The sequence below is a fragment of the Delphinapterus leucas genome, chromosome 11 (genome assembly GCF_059928025.1).
Source record: "Delphinapterus leucas isolate spDelLeu-1000000601 "Yukka" chromosome 11, BTC_Dleu_Yukka2, whole genome shotgun sequence".
Lineage (NCBI taxonomy): Eukaryota > Metazoa > Chordata > Mammalia > Artiodactyla > Monodontidae > Delphinapterus > Delphinapterus leucas.
Window position 1 is genome coordinate 7,815,424 of NC_143139.1, and position 22,218 is coordinate 7,837,641.

General features: G+C 41.6%; 1 protein-coding gene across 7 annotated transcripts in view; it reads left to right on the forward strand.

The window, feature by feature from the left end:
- RIMKLB (ribosomal modification protein rimK like family member B) overlaps window positions 1-22,218 on the forward strand; it is a 140,974-nt gene that overhangs the window by 88,797 nt on the left and 29,959 nt on the right. For 3 of the 7 annotated variants that reach the window (XM_022577504.3, XM_022577509.3, XM_022577511.3), the window contains exons 1-2: window positions 7,571-7,713; window positions 18,714-18,949. In XM_022577504.3, the coding sequence (XP_022433212.1) occupies window positions 18,775-18,949 (175 nt within the window). In that variant the 5' untranslated portion in view covers window positions 7,571-7,713; window positions 18,714-18,774. Of the gene's footprint in view, window positions 1-7,570; window positions 7,714-18,713; window positions 18,950-22,218 lie in introns of those variants that run through there. The other 4 variants (XM_089920266.1, XM_089920267.1, XM_089920268.1 and 1 more) reach the window with 2 other exon arrangements.

The following is a 22,218-nucleotide window of genomic DNA, read 5'->3' on the forward strand; positions in this document are numbered from 1 at the left end:
GAGATGGAAATAGAGAAGCTGTTGCAACAAGAGAAAAAAAAAAAGACTTGGGAGAAAGGGGAAATGAATGAGAAAACAGAAAATGAGCAATAAAAATTCCTTCCTTAGAAAAGGAAGAAATTTGAAAGGAAGAGAAAGAAAAGCAACATTCTTGCAGATGTAGGCACTATATATATATATATATATATATATATCCCTACTTCTTCTGGTGCCTTGGTGAGATATTTCCTAGCTTTTCTCCCTTATTTCTTTCTAGACACAGTTCATCGTGGCATATTTATTACATGTATATTTTGCTTACACCAGGGGATATTTTAAAACTTAACAGTTATCCGGAAAGAAACATTAGTAGCTCTTAAATGAGAAAGGATTTTTGGGCGCTGTTGTTAGACAGGAGCGCTATTGGACATAATGGAAAGACATTCAGTTTTGATCGGAGATTAATTGCATTTTAATTCTTTAAAATGTTTAAGTGATTAAAACAGTACGTGAAATGCATGACATTTCAAAAGCAGGGGCGTTGAAATACAGTCTCCACATTCCAGAGGTGGTTATTGTTACTACTGTGATTATTAACAATTTAACAGGCACTACCTACACCTGCAATGAGATATTTAAATTAGTCACGAGAACTTCTAGATCTCGACTGACCGATAAACACAGAGGCAGCATAACTTTGAACTTGGATGTGGACTGTGGAGGGAAGTCCTAGTTGGGACCATCCCAGTTTCGCTTTGTTGCAAACACACTACATATTTTGGATGGTTTCAAATTGCAACCATTATGGTGTCTTCCTCAGCTCTTTGCTTGCTTCATTGTTAGAACCTTAGAAGTTATTATAATTGTATTTCCAGTATACTAATTTTGCTCCATGCACTAATATGTTTTTTGGTTCATTCAGCCATCTTTTCCTCCCTTTCCACTATTTTTTTCATCTGCCTCTCTCCTTTTTTTTTCTTCTTTCCCATCATGTTTCCCTGGTTTTGATTAAAATTCACTTCACTTCTCTCCTCACCACTCTCTCCTTTATGGAAATTATTCCTTTTCAGGCTTGTCTTTTTCCTCATTCCCTTCTCTGGTGTCTTTGTCTCCAGCAGAGGGGTCTGATGTGGATAGGAGGTAGGGAATGAGGCCTGGGAGAAAGCAGCCTGGGAAGAGGGAAGAGGGCGGAGGAAGCGGTGCTTCAGCTGTTTCTGCCATTACCCTATAAAAGGCTGCCTTAAGTACGCCTCTGTAAATTCCTCCCCTCCCATCCCCACAGTCCCCCCTGCAAAGGGTCTCTCCACTTCCCCACCTTAAATCCCACCTCCCCTACCCCCCACCCCACTACTTGGGTGACATCACTCCCTACCAGCTCTGACTGCCAGGGACCCTGACCTACTTTTGCCCTCTCCGTCAGGCACTAAACCCTGGTTTGTCTTTTAAACCCTGACTTTCTGCTAAATCCTTTTTGCCCCAACATATCAGTGGGTCCCTTTTTGAAGCGCCAAACATTTCAGTTCCCCACAAAAATAGCAGTTTTTATTTTTAGTAACGGAAGTTGGAGAAAAAGCTTAATGATAAAAGCTTCTACGACTTTAGCAAATCCATCTATGACTTAAGTGGATTTGTTCTTTGTTGATTACGATGGAATCTATATGTATTTGGAGAATAACATTAGTAATAATTTTTTGGTTGACTCTTTATATGTATGGTTGAGGAATGGACTACGAGATCCTTTGTGACAAATTCCAAATATATATATATTCCATATATATATATACATATATAACCATTATTTATCAAATGTTTGTATATGATGTTAGAGACATAAGTCAAAATAGCAGGCATCAATATCCAAATAAAACTTTACTAAGTAGTGGGAAGAAACGGCCGACAAAATCAATTGTGTAGCCTTTGAGGGATTATAAAGAGTTGGTTAAGAGTATGTACTTTGATGCTTGGATTCAAATCACAGTTTTGGCACTTGCTAGCTGTGTGAGTTTGCAAAAGTTACTCAGCGTCTCTGTTCCTCAGTTTGCTCATTTGTAAAAAGGAGATAACTCAAGCGCAGTAGGGTTATTAGGAGGATTAAACATGTTCTAAGACATATTAGGTTTATTATGAGACTGGGGACAGATATAGAACTATATGCGTTTCAGATATTTCTGTGGCAATTTCCTCATTCACCATTTATTTACTAAGCAAGCCAGTGTTATAGATCCTCTATCTTGGTCTCCGTTGTCTGCCCTAGTTGTCCAGAAAAGTTTTGGGAAAGTAGCCAGAAGGCTTGGAACTTGTTATGTTTCGAGAGATTTGCCTAGTAATTCCACCGTGTCGCTCGTTTTTTTCTTTCTCTTCACTGTCTCCTCAAGCTGCTAGGATGAATCCCAAACTGAAAGGCACTGAGAGAGAGAGACCAAAAAATCAAGGAAACAGTTAGTTTGGGGGAGTCAGGTAGAGTCGATGGAAGAAGGGTTAAATAGAAGAGCAAGGAAGATTAAACAAATCTAGCTCGATGATCAAAATGGGTTTGTAACCCAAGAGAGCAAAAATGATTTAAAAACAAAATGTAGAAATAGCGTAGATAAGGATTTGGACACAACAGATATAAATTGTTCTGTTTCTTTGCATCAAGGGTAAATACATGAACTTAGATTAATGAACAGAACTCCCTAGTCTAACTTTTTTGATGTGCAAAAGATAGCAAACTGGACCAGGACAGTCACGGTGGTGGCAGATCAGTAGGAGCATCCCAGAACGCATTCATTCATTCATCCATTCAATCTGTAAATGTTCGTTAATCATTCAAGGTGCTGCTGGTGACATAGGTGTGTGGCGGATCCTACAGCCCATGCGTGGTTTGATACCATCATTTCTATGGTTGAAATGTCAACAAATTCAATCCGGTGTCTCCCTGCACCTAGTGGAGGGTTCTTGTTTTCTTTTTTCCCCTATTATTTGAGGCTTCCTCTATTCTTTAAAAGAGAACATGCTGCTTACCTTTCCACCTTTGCTTAGTCCATTCTCTCTTCTTCTGTTCTTCCCAGACTGAGATACTTTTATGATACTCCAGTGGATAGGGAATCAGGAGACTTGGAATTGCCACCAATGATTTTATCTCATTGCCTTGATTTTCCCTTCTGTCAGAAGAGACTAACAATATTTACTCAACATTTCGAGGTTGCTTGAGGCTTACATCGAGTTTATAAATGCTGAGTGCTTTAAATTAAGAACATTTTACAAATGGTTATCTCTTTAAGACACTATTCTCAAGCTGTCATGTATCTAAGATTCAACTTGGTAAGCTTGTTAAATTTGCAGACTATTGGCTGATTCCGTAAGTTTTTTGTTTGGCTCAAAAAATGCAGATACCCGGGCTCATTCAGAAGGTCGGGGTGAAGGCCAAGGAATCTGCATTTTAAACATCCTGGTTTATTCCTGTGTAATAGAGAAAAAGAAATAGTAGCCAGATACCATTAAAGGAAGGGGAAAAACCTACATCACCTCTCTTTCTAAGGGGAAAAACCTACATCACCTCTCTAAGTCATTTTTTTCCTTTACACTTTTTCTTTCTCTGATGCAGCCAATCTGTACCGTCTTTCCTCCCTTTCCCCACCCCATCCTCCTTTGTGTCTGGCATCTGTATTTTCTTAGCATAGTTAGAGAGGCGCTCAGCTTACTGTGCACAAATGGAGTGGAGGGAAAGGAGGAGGGATGTGGGTGGAGAAAGGCTAGATCAGGGTTTAGCTATTCTAACTGAAGACTGTTGCCGCCAGGCTGGTTCTAGCCGGCTGGCTCTGGGAGAGGAAGCACAGGGAGAGCTACATCTCCTGCAGCTGCTTCTACTGTTCCTTATTTGCTAGTGTACGTTCTGATATAGGACACCCACTACCTTTTCTCCACCCACACGAATCACGTTAGATACCCAGTGATGTACACTATTTTAGGTACTGAGAATAATTCTGGATTCATTCCTGTTTACAGTTTTTCTCTTCACTACTTTAGGCCTTAGTTTTGATCAAACCCCAGCTTGTTTGTTTGTCTTTAACCCCAGGAGAGAAAGATTTGCCCCAGATGGTGTCTATGGGGTACTTAAAGTTTTTGCTTGACCCGAAGTCTAGATAATAGGTGAGTTATGCTTTCTGGCTGATATAGATATACATGGATAATTCCAGCACCTCTTGTCTAATCCTCGGTCCCTTCAGCTTGGGTGAACATCAGTCTTGTGTAATAATAGCTAATATTTATTGCACGCTTCATATGTAGTGCCTTATATTTAAGTTACCTCATTAATCCTTATAGTTCAGTGAAATAGTTAATCTTCATTTTGTTGATGAGAAAACTGAGGCTGATAGAGGCAACAATCCCATGACACCAGCAAATAAAGCTGGGATTTCAAATCAGATAAATCAGATTTATCTGACTCCAGAGATGTGAGGTTACTTATAATATGTCTTCTCAAGGGATTCAACCACCCCGTCCTGAAGAGTATCAGTTTATGGGTTAAAAATGAGTGGTGCATGATTAAACCAAGATGAGTTACCTTGCCACCAAAGGGAGATGTGAGTCCATACCTGACCAGACATGACTACCGTGAAAACACAAAGATTATGGTTGAATCTAAGAAACTGAGCCTTTCCGGAAATGCTGAAAACAATTTCTGCTCCCTCATTACTTCATACAAAAATAGGAAGTATGAATTTGATCATTATTCATGTAAAGATTATCTTATAGAGTGACATATCATTGGCTTTGGTTTTAAAAATATACTTCTGGGTTTGTTTTTAAAAATATACTTCTGGGTTTATTTCCCCGACTAGATTAAGTGAAAAGCAAAGTTGTTGTGTGTGTTATGAATTTCTTAGGATGTGTCTGGCACATAGTGACAGTATATTGAATGACAGAATTTTTTTTTTTTTTTTTGCCTCTCACTGTCGTGGCCTCTCCCGTTGCGGAGCACAGGCTCCGGACGCGCAGGCTCAGCGGCCATGGCTCACGGGCCCAGCTGCAACGCGGCCTGTGAGATCTTCCCGGACCAGGGCATGAACCCATATACCCTGCATCGGCAGGCAAACTCTCAACCACTGCGCCACCAGGGAAGCCCTGAACGACAGCATTTTTCTTAACAGACAAGTGGCCTGTTAGTTAATAGTCTCATACTCCCTATCCACAGTTTCACCTATGCAACCTGGTTTTCTTGGGCAGTGTGTGGTTATTGTGAATTGGGATCCTCTGCTGGGCATGCCCGCGACCTTTTCTCTGTGCTCATTTCCCTATGTATTTTGTGTCAGATTCTCATTGTGTTCATATCTCTGTGATCAAGCTTTCTTTGATCACAAAATGATTCTCTTCTTTTCCTCTTTAGATTGAAGGGAAGTACTTCATGTTCCAGGAGATAATGTCAGAGCGGAGTAAATAGCAACGTTTTAGTTCTGTAGACTTTTACCCTCTTTCTTCTGAAGGTAGTATATCATATAACACTTTTGTACCTCTAAACGTATCTTTCGTGAAAATAGTTCACCATCCTAGGTTACTCTGTGTCAAAACATGCAGTAAACACTTAGTTAACACCCTAACTACATTTCTCAGTTATGGTACTCTCAAGTCCCCCTGAGGTAAATCAGCAAAAAAAAAAAAAGCAGACCCTAAAGATTGGGAAAGGAATGCTGAAAAGAATTTGTTGGCTGAGGGGACTGAGGAGGGGTTGTGATCTACAAGAAGGCAAACGTGTTGGGACATACTCTCTAACATCTGGGATATCTGGTGTAATAAATGACTAAGGTTATTTGGAAATGAATCTTCCATATAAAGTATGGTGTATCACAGGATACAGAATACAGTTCATTGTGCAACACAGTAGGACCTTGTTGTTTGGCTATTCTATTATATAGAATGCACCTGCTGATCCCAAACTCCCACTCCATCCCTCCCCCAACCCCCCTCCCTGAAGTCTGTTCTCTGTCTGTGAGTCTGTTTCTGTTCTGTAGATAAGTTAGTTCATTTGTGTCGTATTTTAGATTCCACATAGGACGTCACTTGGTATTTGTCTTTCTCTGTCTGGCTTTACTTTACTTAGTATGGATAATCTCTAGGGCCATCCATGTTGCTACAAACAGCATCATTTCATTCTTTTTTATGCCTGAGTAATATTCCATTGTATATACATACCACATCTTTACCCATTCATTTGTGGTTGTTTCCGACCTATTCATATTCTTACCCTCCTTTGTGGAGGAGTTTTTCAACCTTCCTCACTAGAGGGAAATTACCAGCAACATCTTAAAAAATCTTCTACCCCTTCTCAGCCATACTGCGAAGAAGCACCCTAAAGTGTAAATGAAAAAAAGTGTAAAACATTCATTTTACACAGTTTGGAAATTTACAAAATGCTTGTAAGTCTATTATCACATTTCATTCACACAGCAACCTTGGGATATACTCTTTTCATAACAAAGGATCAGAGTTAGTTAAGTAACTAGGTTAATTAACAAGTGACAAGGTTTACACTGGTTTCTAAGCGGCAGAGCTGGCTGTACCACGGTGCCCCGCCTGTATCTTAAAATCTGCCTAAAGCCTGGAGAATACATGATGTTTAAAAATTGGCCTCACTATATACATAGGCATTGTCCTTACTCTGTACAGGGACAAGGACCTTATGGGTGTTAAAGGTCTTTGTCCCCCAAACCTTTGCCTCCGGAGGGAAGACTACGGTTTGAGGGTACTCGAGGGGGAGGCGGTCCTCAGGGCGGCGCGGGAGGTGGGCGGGGACGGGCGGGAGGCGCGGAGGCGCGGACACGCACTCGGCACACTGCGCCTGGGAGACTTGGTGGGCTCGCGTCAGGGTTCAGAGTGTGGGTGAATGGGGCTGGAAGAGGGACGGTGAGGGCGGGGAGGGTGTACAAAGGAAGGGATTCACCACGCGGTTTCGAGTTGGGAACAAACCTCACCCCTCCACCCGTTTCCCTTTCTCAGTGAGGACGGTTTGGGGGCGGGTGGGGAAAGCGCGTCCTCGAAGCGCTCTCGCGCTCCCCTTTTCCTCCGCGCGCGCGCGCGCGCGCGCCCCCATCGCCTCTCCTCGACCCCCGAGGCCGCGAGGGTTGCGAGTGGAGACGGGACGCCTGAGGGTCGGGTCCCGACGCAGGTGTCAGATCCGCTCGGCCAGGTTTGGCCGGCTGGCTGGCCCGGCCCTTCGCTCGGCCGGCCCTCGCCGCGCCGCCGCGCCTGGAGGGCGGGGCCGGGGCGCGCACGGGTCCTCGGCGCGCACGGGTTCTCGGCGCGCGGGCGGACGGCGCGCTTCGCCTAGGTCTGGGGGAGCGCGGGGCGGCCTCCGCCGGCGTCGCGCGCGCTGTGTGAGAGCGGGGTCGCGCGCGCGCACGCCAGGCGAGTGAGGGAGTGTGAGGGAGTGAGGAGCAGTCGGGTGTGCGTGGGTGTGGGTGTGTGTGGGGTGAGTGTGAGTGTGTGTGTAGGTGTGTGTGTGGGTGTGTGGGGTCAGGGAGAGCCAGACCGACCGCGCGGCTGTGAGAAAGGGGGCGAGTGGGCGAGAGCGCCGGGCCAGGCTGTGGGAGCCGTGGCGGCGGCGGCGGCGGAGAAAGGAGGCGGCTCCCGGCCTCCCGACCCCATCCCCCTCCTCTCCTCGGACTTACTGCCCGCCCGGCAGCCCGCCCGCGCCGCCCTCGGAGGCCCCAGCCGGGCGCCGCCGGCCGAGAGCCAGGGAGGAGCCGCCCCAGCCAGGTGAGCGGGACCCTCGCGTTCCCTCCGCGGGGGTCGTGGCTAGAGGCGGAGGCGCGCCCGACCCCCGCCGCCCGTGGCGGCCGAGTTGGGCCGAACGGGCTCCAGACGAGCGGGGCCGGGCCCGGGAGAGGACGGGGCCGTGCGCGGCTGGGGCCCGGGGCTTGGGGAGGCCGGTGGTCGCCTCAGAGCCGGGGACGGCGGGGCGCTCGGCGGACCCTGGGCTGGGATTCTGCTCCGGGAGGGGCTGAGGATGCCGGTGGGTGCGGGAGGCTGGAGGGAGGCGGCGGCCTCGGGCGGGGTGCAGTGTGGTCTCCCCTCGGCGAGGGGGTGTGGTGACCCTGGGGATGCGCGTCGGACCCACACACGCGTGGCGCAAACCTGTCCTCGGCAGCGTGGTGATCTCTGCCTCCACTGCTGCTGCCATCAGACAGAGATTCCTGTGGTGTGTGACCGAGGCGGGAGGGGCTGGTATTGGTCCCGCAGTTATTCTGTTTTAATTCCACGCTTTCCTCCTTACGTGTACATTTTTAGAAGAGTGACAGCCATTCCTCTTTTTCTTTTGAAAGCCCTCTGAATAAGATGGGTGACAGTAATTGCTTGTCTCGTTTGATTTTTTTTAACAGCATTTGACCGTGATGCAGATCTTCCCCCCTCCGCAATAAATCCAAAGTAGTTAGGGGATAATTACTTCAGATTTGCCTTACTAATTTTTCCTTATCGCTGATAGCAGATTTGTCATCCCCTGTATTTTCTCCCATTTGTGTTTACGGATAGAGATGGGGCGTTAATTCTCTTCTGTGAGTGGGATTATTATAGTAACCGTGTTGAATGTAACCTCGATGTAAATTCTTTGCTTGTGCCGTTTTCTTATTAATTACAGGAATTGTTCCCACATCTTTGTGGAGTTGGGTTAAATTTGAAGTCTGTATTGAAACTGCATGGGCAGCCTAATATGGAAGGTTTTCCTTTTGTGGGCTTGATATTTTGATTATATTTATGGATGATTTAATTTTTAACTGTAACCATTAAAATGTAAATGTTATTTATTTTAGATCTCATTTCATAGCATCGGATAGTTCTAAGGTCTTTTTAAAAAGAAAAAAACGATTTCTTAAACAATTGACTGTCCAAATACTTTAACATATTCACTTGAAATAAAACACTCTGAAATTTTAGTCATGGAGAGTCACCGTAACTTCTGGAATGAAAAGCTCTAATATAGTCGTAATATAGTTAGATTTCTTTTATAATGGTTACTGGATTTAGTTAGTGTGTCAAACGGGAGGAGGCCTATTTTGTTTTGACGTAATCTTTTGTTTATTCCAGTCTATCTTGGTTAGGTATTAGTTTCCTTCCCTCATGTCATAGACTTAGTTGTTAGTTTGGCAACATGGCTGTTGATGTTTTTCTCTTTCTCCGTCTCCCTTGTTTTCTCTCTTGTCTTCTCTTACCCCCGCCAGGTGCTGGAGTCTGCTTGTCAGGCAGGGAGGCAGTCTGTGTGATTCTGAGAACAGAGCCAAGAAGGGGAGCAGCAAATCGAGTCACATTCAGCCCTCTACTCAGTGAAGAGCCACTTTTCTCTTCCTGCCTTTCCCCCTGTAGGGGGTAAGGAGCTGTATATCTAACCTTCAGACTTTTGGCTATGAGCTAAAATTCCACTTATCTTAGTTCTAGTTGGATAGCTTTAATTTTTTTTTCATGTTTCCTATTGAATATGATAGCATCTGGGGGTGCAGGGGAGAGTGACAAGAAGAAATTATCCTTTTTTTCTTTTCCCTTCTCATTCAGTCCCCTCTTCCTCCTCACCTGAGGGAAATACCAGCAATATCTTGTAAATCTTCTACCACTTCTTAGCCGTACTGTGAAGAAAGCTCTAAAATGAACATTCTTTTTTTCTCTAAACACCAACCAAACTTCATGCATTACGTTGTTGCGGCACAGGATGAAACATACCTTTTAAATTAGCTCCCAATCCTTTCTTTCCCCAATTTGTATTCACATGGGGTTTGCTACTGGGGTAATTCACTCGACTGATCGATCTCTCAAATCCTCTCCCCTCCCAATGAGCTAAAAGACCGAGCACCATGAATACTGGAATAGATTAGGGGAATGGACAGAGTAGAGTGAGTTGTTCCACACCTTGGGACATAGCTTTTATCATCTTCTTCTGGGGAGCAGGCATAGAGACCTAAACACAGAAAATGGGTGGAGGAAGAACTTCTGTACCCACAAACAGGCCATGAAGGGTGAGAAAACCAAACATAAAGTAAGGAGGGTGAGTTATTGTATGTTGCTTGCTGACAACTCTTTTTTGGGGGTGGATTTGTAGAGAGATTTTATGGCTGATTAGTTTACAAAGAATATTCTCTGCAAGTGGGATTAAGTCATAAGCATTTGAGAAAAGAGCCTTTAGAATTGTTATAGTTACGCTATTGAGGGGTAGGTAGATAGTGATAAGAACAATGAAGAAAGTATTTTTAGATGTTAGCTGTACTGGCATGTGCAGTTGTTTCAAGAGAGGTTGCATCGGGGAGATTAGGTACAGGTGTTGGGTAAATTGTCCTGCATTACTTGGGAATTTTCCTGCTTGTCGTATTAAGTGTTGTGAAGAAGTAATATAGTACCTCCAAAAATATCTGTACATAATATATTTTAGATTTATGTGCCATATGTATCTGTGTAAATGTTTGGTTTGCAGAAAAGGACTGATTTTCTGGCTTCATGGTAACTGATGCCATGGTGTCATTTTCAGTGTTTTCTTTTCCAATGTTTTTTCCCTTTCAAAATTGGCTTGGAGGACAAAAGTCACAGAGCTAGCCAGATCTACTCCCTTAGAGCCTGGTCTGCACGGAACCCATCTGCTTATATATCTTTTTCCCTCTCCTTACTGCCCCAACCCCAGGCCCCACTTTAATTGTTAACAAAGGTTGTATAGTGATGATAGAAAGTAGCAGTAGCTTTGGGTTGGTTGTTTTTTATGCGAAACTGAAAAAATAAAATTTTAAACAGCTACGTTTAGATATTATGTTGTACAATTTGCCTGGTGTTTAATTTTGAAAACAGCTCTGGTTTTTTGATACTCCTTTGTCATTCAGCATAACAAAGTCCTTTAAAGTAACACCTAACCCTTAACCATGTCCTTTTGAGGTTCTGTGCTGCCCATTGGGGATAATAGTATAGAACACAACAGATGGGGATTCTGCCCTCATAGAGTTTACTGTCTAATTTCATTGGTCCTCTTGTTTCAAGAGAGGTTGAATGGAGGGCGGGGGTGGGGGGGCAGATTAGGTACAGATGTTGGGTAAATCGTCTTTCATTACTTGGAAACTTTACTGTTTGGTCCTTTCCCCTGTCAATCACTTCTCCCAGCAATGTCTGGAGGAGTCTACTGGATTGTGAATTGATGAATTAGCAGAACAAATTTACGTAAATGTTTATATGCCAAGTTTATTATTATTATTTTTTACTACCTTTCTTTCAAAAGTGGCAGCACACCACCAAGTTGTGATCAAAAAAAATAATCCAAACCTACCTCTTAAATGTTTTTACTCTATTCAGTTCCTTAACAGTCCCCTTTTTGTTTCCCTCTCTCCATCTCTCTCTCTTTTAACCACTTCTGATACTAGCTCTTAGCTTCTTGTTCTTAGAAATATAGAAATAAGGTCTCCAAGATAGAGCATGGATTTGCTATAAAAGATCAGACCGGTTACTGCTCTGCTGTCCTGTATTTGGCAGTATTTCAGACTTTGATGCTTTATCAGAAAACTACATCTTGAAAATTCATGCAGGTTTGCCCAAATACAGCAAACTTGGAATTCTTCCCTGATGCTTTGGAGTTCTCAGTTGTTAGCTTATTCCTTTGACATGTGATGTAGTTAGCCATATCTGCAAAGCCTTCTTGAATGTGTTAACAGCTTCCCAGCCCCTTTTACAGCATAGTGTCCAGAAAGAAAATTTCGAAGGAAGGCCTGACATTTAACATGTTAAATGTGATGAACTTTGAGCTGTACTGTGCATTGCATCTCAGGAACATTTTTTAAATTTTGTGCCACATTCCAGAGATACTTTGATGTAACATTTCTCTGTTAAGTGAAATCATTAGAAATGTTATTTGGATTCCAGAGAAAACTTAGGTTTTGTTTATACCACAGACTATTTTAGGAATTTTAGTAACAAAGCTACAGGTTATTTAAAGGTAACATATTTTTTTGACCCTTTAGTTGGGAATGTGTAAACGTTTGCATGTTAATTTGCTCATGACAGTTTTTTCCTTTTCCAGTTTTCTTTTTATTGTAAAATACACACAATATTTCCGTCTTAACAGATTAGTGGTATTAAGTACATTCATATTGTGCAGCCATCACCATATCCATCTCCAGACTCTTTCGTCCTGCATAACCGAAACCCTATACCCATAAAACAGTAACTCCCTAATCTTTAAATGCCCCAGCCATTAAGGACCATCATTCTACTTTCTGTGAATTTGAGTACTTTAGTTTGTGGGGCATAATGTCGTCAAGGTTCATTCATGTTGTAAGCATGTATCAGAATCTAATGCCTTTTTAAGGCATTAGATTCTGATATATGCATTTTGCTTATTATTCATCTGTCAAATGTACACGTGGGTTGTGTCCACCTTTTAGTTATTGTGAATAATGCTGCTCTGAACATACGTGTACAGATACCTCTTTGTGACTTAGCTTTCAGTTCTTTTGGGTATATACCTAAAAGTGGAATTGCTGGATTGTATGGTGATTCCATTTTTAATTTTTTGAGGAACTTCCATACTGTTTTCGGCAGCAGCTGCACCATTTAACATTCCCACCGGCAGTTGGCAGGGCTTCCAGTTTCTCCACGTCTTCCCCAACACTTGTTATTTTCTGTTTTTTTGGGGGTTTTTTTGTTTTTTTATTGTAACCATCCTGTGAGGTAGTTTTGTGTTTCAGTGCTTAGTGATGTTGAGCATTTTTTCTTATTCATGACATTTTATCATCAGATCATTTTTAGTTCAATCGGGGCTGGGGGTTTGTCTCTTGTTAACCATGGTATCTTTAGGGAGAGTGCGTAGTAGGCACTCAAATATTAATTGAATGTATTATGCAGTTGAATGCTTAGTTTTGTGTACTTAGTAGTTTATCTTTTTTGGCTATAATAAAGAATCCCAACATATCATTGAGTTGGAAGTTTATTTCTTCCTCATGAAAAAGAGATAGTAAGCAGTTTAAGGCCACAGCACTGCGCAGTTGTCAGGGATTCAAGTTCTTCTAACACTTAGCTGCACTTTTCCTAGGGTCGACTCTTGTCCTCTGTCCAGATGGTTGTTGGAGGTGTAGCCATGACACCCACATTCCAGGTAGCAGAATGGAGGAGGGGCCGAGGAAGAGTACATCTCTTTAGCATGCTTCCTGGAAGTTGGAGTGCAGTACTTTGGCTGAGCACTCTGCGACCATATCTAGTTGCAGGAAGGCCTACGGAATACAAATGCAGTCTCTTAGTCATATGGCATTGTGCTCAGGTAAATATCAGATCTGTTATTACAGAGGAGTAAGTGGAAAGTGGATATTGGTAGGCAGGTGGCAGTCTCTGCCATAGAGTGTGTGGAATTTGAAGTGACCCTGAGCTCTTCTACCACTTTCTAATTTAGACAAATGACCTCTCTGCTAGTGCAGCCTCACCTGCCCAGTGAGGACAATAAGGTGTCACAGGGATGATTGTGAGGATTAAGTGAGAAGATACAAGTAAACTGCCTAACACAGTAATTGGTACATATAATTACTCAAAAGTGATTTTATCCAAATTCCCTTCGATATCTTTAGATATAGTAGAAAAAGAGTACAAGGGACCATATTGAGTATGTATAGGAAAATGGTTATCCTCTCATTTTTCATGCAAAATCTTGTATATAGTTTTTTTAAGAAAAGGTATTATGATAGAGCTGTAAGGAGAGTATGAGTGAATGTGTCATGTAAAGTTTGGAAAATCAGATATTTGCTCTGTTTTTGAGGTATACTCTTTCAAGAATAAGGGGACTGTCATCCATTTCTGTCACTGTAAAGTCAACTTTGATTAGTACCTAACCTGCTCCTGCTTTCACAGCCTTACAGTCTAACTCCAAGTTAATGTGCTAAGGAAAATGGCACCCAGACAGTGATATTTTTCAAGTGGCGTCTTAGCTAAAGGATGAGACTGTGGAGGAACTACCGAAGTTTCAAAGGGACATTGTTTTAGTGGATGATGGGGTAACAGGTTTAACACTATTAATCGGTTGTCTCTGAGACTTCTGAGATTTTCATTTTATCATTTTCTGTACCCCTTTAATAAGTACACCCCCCCCCACACACACAATGGGGTGTTCCTACCTTTCTCTCATCTTCTTAATGCTTTTGTCCCTCTGCCTCTTACTCCCATTCATTCTCATTTCCTACAGTAATTCAGATCCACCTTCGAAAGAGACACTGGATAAAACAAGGAGAGGAAAGAGGGTAAAATTTCATATGTATCCCAGATTGTGTTTTGTTGTGTTTTGGATTTTTTGGGGAGGCGGGGAAGCATTAGAACTTACTGAGATTGAGAGAAAAGCCTTGATAAACAGATCCTTGGTTTAAAACCTTAAGCATAACAAAGTAGGTGTTAAAAGGTACAATTAAAGTCGACATAGGCACGTAGTATGATTTGGAGGGAGACTGTTGGGATTTAGAAAATCTCTGGAAATATAAGCTATGCTACTTAGTATTACTTAGTTAAAAAAAATTTTTTTTAGGTGCATTTCTTAACTCTCTTAACCTTCATTTCTTAATCTGTAAAATGGTTACTGTTAATACCGAGGTTTAATTTGAAATAGTGTTCATTCAACTTTTAGTTTTAAAATAGCCCAGTATTTGGAGTTTGATAAGGCATGTCATTCAGCATCTTTAAACATTATGCTTCTGTTAGGTATCTATTTAATATGTGTGTTTATCACACACACACACACACACACACACAGAGTTGACCCTTGAACAGTGTGGGTTGGAACTGTGCAAGTCCACTGATTTGTGGAATCTTTTTCAATAAATATGTACTGCAGTACTTTACTTGCTTAACTGAGGCAATAGTGGGTGGCAGTTAGTTAAGGATGCCCGTTTAGGCATATTGAAACAAGATCTGAAATTCAGTTGAACTCCTGGTTGGAAAAATATATTTAGTAGGTCAATGATAGTAGTTGAAACTGGACTGAGAATGACTTTTCTAGAGAAAGGAAAGAAGGGTTTAAGAATGAAGCCCTGGGGATTATGTACAGGGGGAAAGCCGTCAGGAGAAAACAGTTACAGGAAATAATAGTGAAAGAGTGCCCGTTCACACATTTGTTATTTTTCTGTGCAAACCTAATCCTCATCCAGGACAGAACGATGTCATTGAAAGTACAGCTGTAGTTATTGCCAAATTGAGTAAATTCTAGTTTTTATATTTAAGTATGTATATATTCTCTCCTCCAACATATTTTCTTTTTCAGTCTTTTGATTCTAAGTTCATTTGGTATATCTTATCTGGAATAAAGAATTTTTCTAGCAGTAAGAGATGCCCTTAATATCGTCAGATGGTAGATTGTGATTTTGCTTTTTCTTTACCAGAATAATTACCACTGGGAAGGGGGCCTTACAAGAAAATCACCTTGTTTATGATTCTCATTTAATTAGCCTTGCCTGGAGTATTTGAAGATGACAGTCATAAAAATTGGTGTGCTTATCCAGAAGTTTTCACGGGAAAACTATCTCTAATATAAAATTAAATTTTATAGATTTCTCTTTATTTCAGAAAGGCTAGTTTAGCATTTATTTATTATCTGATGTTTATATATTATTTGGTACTTCTGGAGAAATAAAAAAATAGGGAATTAGTAGATCTGATTTTTTTTTTATATTCTAAGAGGAAAAATCAACTCCTGTGTATATGTGGACGTTTGCAAATGCCCTATTGATCTTACACTGTTGGAGAATAAACTCTTTCCCTACAGATATGTTATTGGATAGCCAAACCTACTACTTTAAATGTCAGGGGGAAAAAGGGGAACCATTTTACTTTACAGGGGACTCTTTCCTGTCATTGATTGATTGATTGCTATGTGGCTTGCGGGATCTTAGTTCCCCGACCAGGGGTCAAACGCATGCCTCCTGCAGTGGAAGCACAGAGTCCCAACCACTGGACCACCAGGGAAGTCCCTCCTGTCTTTTATATATTTATTTATTTATTTTGCGGTATGCGGGCCTCTCACTGTTGTGGCCTCTCCCGCTGCGGAGCACAGGCTCCGGACGCGCAGGCTCAGCGGCCATGGCTCACGGGCCCAGCCGCTCCGCGGCATGTGGGATCTTCCCGGACCGGGGCACGAACCCATGTCCCCTGCATCAGCAGGTGGACTCTCAACCACTGTGCCACCAGGGAAGCCCCCTCCTGTCTTTTAAAACAGTGGATATGATATGAACTTCAGTACTGACCTTTTATTGGCGTACTTTGTGCTCCTAGGCTGTGTAGGTTTACTGTTAATGCTTTTGACTTTTTATCAGCTTTTTTGTTTTGTCTTTTTCCTTGATATTAACAGATGGGGAAAAAAAAGAGAAAAGTAGATGTTTTAAATTTAAAATCATAGTCAGGGAGGAGATACCAACCTATTGGTCTCTGCCTGGCCTATAGTAATGCATTGGTGGCCTTTCAGGCCAGGAGGGCTGTTGGAGATGCAGAGCCTCTGCTTTGTGGCTGGCGTCTTTACCTGTTTCCTGGGTATTGTTAAATGTGAATCCCAACGGAACAGTCTGAAAAAGGCGAACAGCCACTACAGCAGTATCCCTGGGCACCAAGGATGGTCAGCCGCTTATCCTCCCGTGGAAACTGGGGGGGACCACTGGGCAGAGAAGAGGTTGTGCCCTTTCACTCCCTGGCAATAAACTGGTCTCTGGAGATGACTAAAATTATAGTAGATAACAAATCTAGACAGGTGTTACTTGAAGATACCAGCACTGGTCAGCTGAGGGTTGTTAAGCACACTTTGTCTTTTAGAAACTGGTGATGTCATTTACTTGTACAGGAAGACTGAGTTGGAATACAGTGTCGCATACCTCTACAAATTTTTACAGGAAAACCAGGGCATAACGCAAAAATCTTTTGAAGGTGATAAAGAAAATGTATTCTACGTCATCAAACTGAAGCTACCTCAGTTCAGGACAAGGTGACAGCTCCCATGGTACCACTTCTTCTGTAGGGCGAGAGCATTCCTCCAGTTCCAGATTAGGGGCTGTGGGCATCCCCCCTGAAAGAATGTGGTCCAGTTGCGGCCAATGATGCTCTCTACCTTTGCTTCATGTCTTCCAGACAGAGAGGGGAATCATTTTCTTTCTTAGAACCCTAGGTTCATGAGGATTTCGAGCCCTTTCATTAAAAAGAAAATGAAAGGCGATGGGGAGCCTGATAAGAGCCTGTCGTTAGTTGTTGGTTGCACACCAGTGTAGAAACACGCAAACTTTACATGAGGATATCAGGGCTGTGGCCATGAAGCCAGACAAGATGGATATGCCCATTGGCATCATCTCTTAGGAGTTGCTGCATGACTGTGAGATTGCAGCCCTGGAGTGTTTTTATTGTCTGGTCATAGAATCACTGAAAACACCATGTTGTGTTACGGTTGTGGCCTGGGCATTTTCCTGAAAGCTGACATGCCATAACTGCTTCCCAGTTGCCAGTGGCTATAACATCCCATCCTGATTTCTACTGGGTCCACAACTGCCCTAGTAATGCAGTGCAATTTCATGCAATGAAGTCAATCATAGAACAGACAGTGGTCAAGAACTAAGTGTCAGGGGAGGCACAGACGTGGCTTCGGAGTATTGGAGGTCAATGACAGGTTGCTTCAAAACCTACCCAATTGTAAACATTTTAAGGGCATTTTTATAGTTCCCCTCTCGAGGGAAACTGGACATCTCTACATTAGATGCTCTGGTGTGACTTGTGGAGCTTTTCCTTCTGAGTGAGACCCCTTCCATTCGCCTGGAAGGCCACATCCCATGTTCCTCATGTGTAAATTGAGCTCCAGTCCCCTGATGCCTTTGAGACTGTGGGTCCCCAGGCAGGTGGGTGAGTGTGGTAGGCAGGACAGGTCAAGGTCTTGAGGGAGGGGGTGGTGTGTGTGTGCGTGTGTATGTGTGTGGTAGTGCCTCTGTCCCATGATGTTCTGCTCTTACTGTGTGCATCTGTGGAGCAGGCCCTTCTGGCTGAGACTGTGGAAAGCACGTGAACGGTGCATAAGGGAACAGTTCCGGCTGCTGTGATGCTGGAAGCCGTCCATCTGTATGGCCATTGCTTCCTCTATTCCTTGCCCTTGTCCTGTCCTTCTGTGTTAGGTTTGCCATGTCATCTGGGATAATACTAGAAATCACCTATTATGCTTGTTAGTAAAACTTGTAACTTTTTTCTTCTCATGAAAATGACTTTCAGTTGTCTTGCTCATGATATAAACTCTGAGAAGCAGAACTCTTGGTGGCATTCTAGTAAACAAGCTGTGTTTGTTTAAGAAGAATTCTGTTTAAAAATAGAATAAAAACAGTGAGTAAGAGCATGCTGTCTCCTGACTGAAAAACAAATTTTAGTGAATGAACTTTGGCATTTATTTAAATAACTTTGGCAGTTATTCAAATTTTTCCCCCCACATTCTCAAATTACTTATTTTGACTAAAGTTGCTATGTGAATGACATCATTGTTGATGCTCATCTAGTAATATGTGCTACCATCTGATTTTTAAGCATACCTATAAATATGTTTATAAGAAACTATACATATATGAAATAAAGGAAGATAATTGAACAGTAGCTATAGATACATGAATATACATAATTTGTTCGAGTTTGTAGTGATGGAAAAGACAGGGTATAGTTCCTGTTTTTCATAGCTAGTATATAATCATGGTGTGATTTGTGTGAAAGCAAAAAATTGAGTAGTTTCTCGATTTACTTTGTATGTATATCTTCTCTTCCAGCTAGAAGGAGTCTATATTCAGGAGGAAGTAATCCCAGAAAAGGAAGAACAGGCAGAGCAAGATGTGTAGCTCTGTGGCCGCCAAGTTGTGGTTTTTGACAGATCGTCGAATCAGGGAAGACTATCCCCAAAAAGAGATCTTGCGAGCATTAAAGGCCAAATGTTGTGAGGAGGAACTGGACTTTAGGGCTGTGGTGATGGATGAGGTGGTGCTAACAGTCGAGCAAGGAAACCTGGGTAAGTCTACAGTTAAGTAACTTCTTTGCATTTTTACTTAGAATTTGGTGACTCTGCGTATTTTAGGAATAATTAGGGCAAAGGATTTGTTAATAGCCTTATTATTACTAAGTATCATCTAGTCTAAAAATCTAGTATATTTTATGGAAGAAATGGCAACACCGGTATTTGTTAAATCCCTTATTGTATTATTTAGGAAATAGTTGGGAGGGAAATTAAAGATAACCTACTAGTTTTCTTCCATTATTGTTTTCTATTTTTAAAATGCCTTGTTTATAAGGTGCCTCTATGGGGGAATTTGTACCCCATCAGGGTCCTTTTAGTAAATTGATCAAAATCCATATGTAATTCTCATTTTCTTTTTTCTTTATAAGATGCTTTATATGTGTGGTGTTAAATACAGCTTTTCTTTCTGGATAAAAGTGTCCAAATTTAATTGGTGATAAGTATTTTTAATATTTTCAGTAGTTCATATTGTTTTCAGATTACTAGGGGAAGATATTTTGGAAATGTGTAGAAATTCTTTAGGACTGACTTGCAGGAATCTTTAAGCTCTGTAAAAGGATTTGTTACAGTTAAATTGGTCCTTTCTATTAGGGAGAGGTGGTTATTGTGAGAATTAATAATGCAGAGTACAGATCTGCTTTTAAGGTAATTTCACTCATGGGCTTATTTCAGCTTTTCTGTCTCTGTCTCTTTTGACCTAATGCATCCTTAAGAGCCATTTATGCCACAAAATTCTGTTGCTTTTTTCCCCCCAAGCCACAGCTATTCTGACTTCTACTTCTTACTGTCCTGGGTCAGGATCTTAGGGCCCCAAATTTTAATGCTGCAGCAGCCCTCTATGTCTTTTTCAAAAGTCTTTCCTTTCTAGCCCTTTCTCATTCATTAAACACTACTTTTATCATCTTAACATGATAAAACCTTCAGAAACTCTCTACTTCCCTATAACATTAAATCTAATCTTATTTTAAAGACTTTTCATTGATGCATGTCCCATAAATCCAGGAGTTTCTAGGTTTTTTTTTTTACATTTCACATATTTTGAATTATTTAAATCTCATACCATCTTGTAAGGAAGGTAATATTATCATTTTACAGGTGAGGAAACAGACTCTTGAAGAATTAAGTGGATAAATTAGAGTAAAATTCCTCTTCTCACATATTGTTAACTCTGCTGTAAATGCTGCAGATAGACCATTTGTCCAACCTTGTCTATTATTAGTCTGTATTGTTTGCCTTGGGTCAGTATGTTCACTATGAAAGCTCAATGTCATTTATGCTCATTGCTGTTTCTTTGTCTTTGCTCATATATTTCAGTACACCTTAATATTTCTGGACCACAGTTAACTGTGGTAACTGTGGATAAGGGGACTGCTGCATTCTCCTATAATATTTTTTATTTCTGTAGAATCGGTAGTAATGTTCCCTCCCCCTTTGATTTCTGAGTTTAGTAACTTGAGTCTTCCCTCTTTTTCTTAGTCCATCTAGATAAAGTTTTGCTGATTTTATTGATGTCTCCTGTATTAGTGTCTTCTTTTGTGTTTGGTTGACGTTTTTGTAGAAATCTTTACATTCCTTTTATTTCCTTTTGTGTATATTTCATTTGCTTTTTGCATTTACCACGGGGATTACATTTAACATCCTTATGTTATACTACTCTAATTTGAATTTATACCAGCCAAACTTCAGTAACATACAAACACTCTGCTCCTTTACCACTCTGTCTCCACCCCTTTCATTTGTTGATGTCACAAAATTACACCTTTATTCATTTTGTGGCCAAAAATATAAACTGATAATCCTTTTAAATGCACCAGTCTCTTAAGTTATATAGAAAACAAGAGTTGGAGTTACAAACGAAAGTTATAGCAATACTAGCTTTTATACTAATGATCGTTTATTTTTTCTTGAATTATATTGATCTCTAAATTCTGAAGTACAGTTACAAACTATTGTTACAGTAATGTTAGCTTTTCTAATTGCCCATTTATTTACCTTTATTGAGATATTTATTTTTCCATATGAATTTGAGTTACTGGTAGATGTCCTTTCATTTCACCTTACAGGTTCACAAACTCCCTCAACTTTTGCTTTTCTGTGAATGTCTTAAATTCTCCCTCTTTTTTTTTTTTTAACCTCTTTATTGGAGTATAATTGCTTTACAACGGTGTGTTAGTTTCTGCTTTATAACAAAGTGGATCAGTTTTACACATACGTATGTTCCCATATCTCTTCCCTCTTGCGTCTCCCTCCCTCCCACCCTTCTATCCCACCCCTCTAGGTGGTCACAAAGCACCGAGTTGATCTCCCTGTGCTATGCAGCTGCTTCCCACTAGCTATCTCTTTTACGTTTGGTAGTGTATATATGTCCATGCCACTCTCTCACTTTGTCACAGCTTACCCTTCCCCCTCCCCATATCCTCAAGTCCATTCTCTAGTAGGTCTGTGTCTTTATTCCCGTCTTGCCCCTAGGTTCTTCATGACCTTTTTTTTTTCTTAGATTCCATATATATGTGTTAGCATACGTTATTTGTTTTTCTCTTTCTGACATACTTCACTCTGTATGACAGATTCTAGGTCCCTCCACCTCACTACAAATAACTCAATTTTGTTTCTTTTTATGGCTGAGTAATATTCCATTGTATATATGTGCCACATCTTCTTTATCCATTCATCTGTTGATGGACACTTAGGTTGCTTCCATGTCCTGGCTATTGTAAATAGAGCTGCAATGAACATTTTGGTACATGTCTCTTTTTTTTTTTTTTTTTTGGGTACGCGGGCCTCTCACTGTTGTGGCCTCTCCCGTTGCAGAACACAGGCTCCGGGCACGCAAGCCTAGCGGCCATGGCTCACAGGCCTAGCCTCTCCGCGGCATGTGGGATCTTCCCAGACTGGGGCATGAACCCGCGTCCCCTGCATCGGCAGGCGGACTCTCAACCACTGCGCCACCAGGGAAGCCCCATGTCTCTTCTTGAATTATGGTTTTCTCAGGGTATATGGCCAGTAGTGGGATTGCTGGGTCGTATGGTAGTTCTATTTTCAGTTTTTTAAGGAACCTCCATACTGTTCTCCATAGTGGCTGTACCGATTCACATTCCCACCAACAGTGCAGGAGGAGTTCCCCTTTCTCCACACCCTCTCCAGCATTTATTGTTTGTAGGTTTTTTGATGATGGCCATTCTGACCAGTGTGAGATGATATCTCATTGTAGTTTTGATTTGCATTTCTGTAATGATTAATGATGTTGAGCATTCTTTCATGTG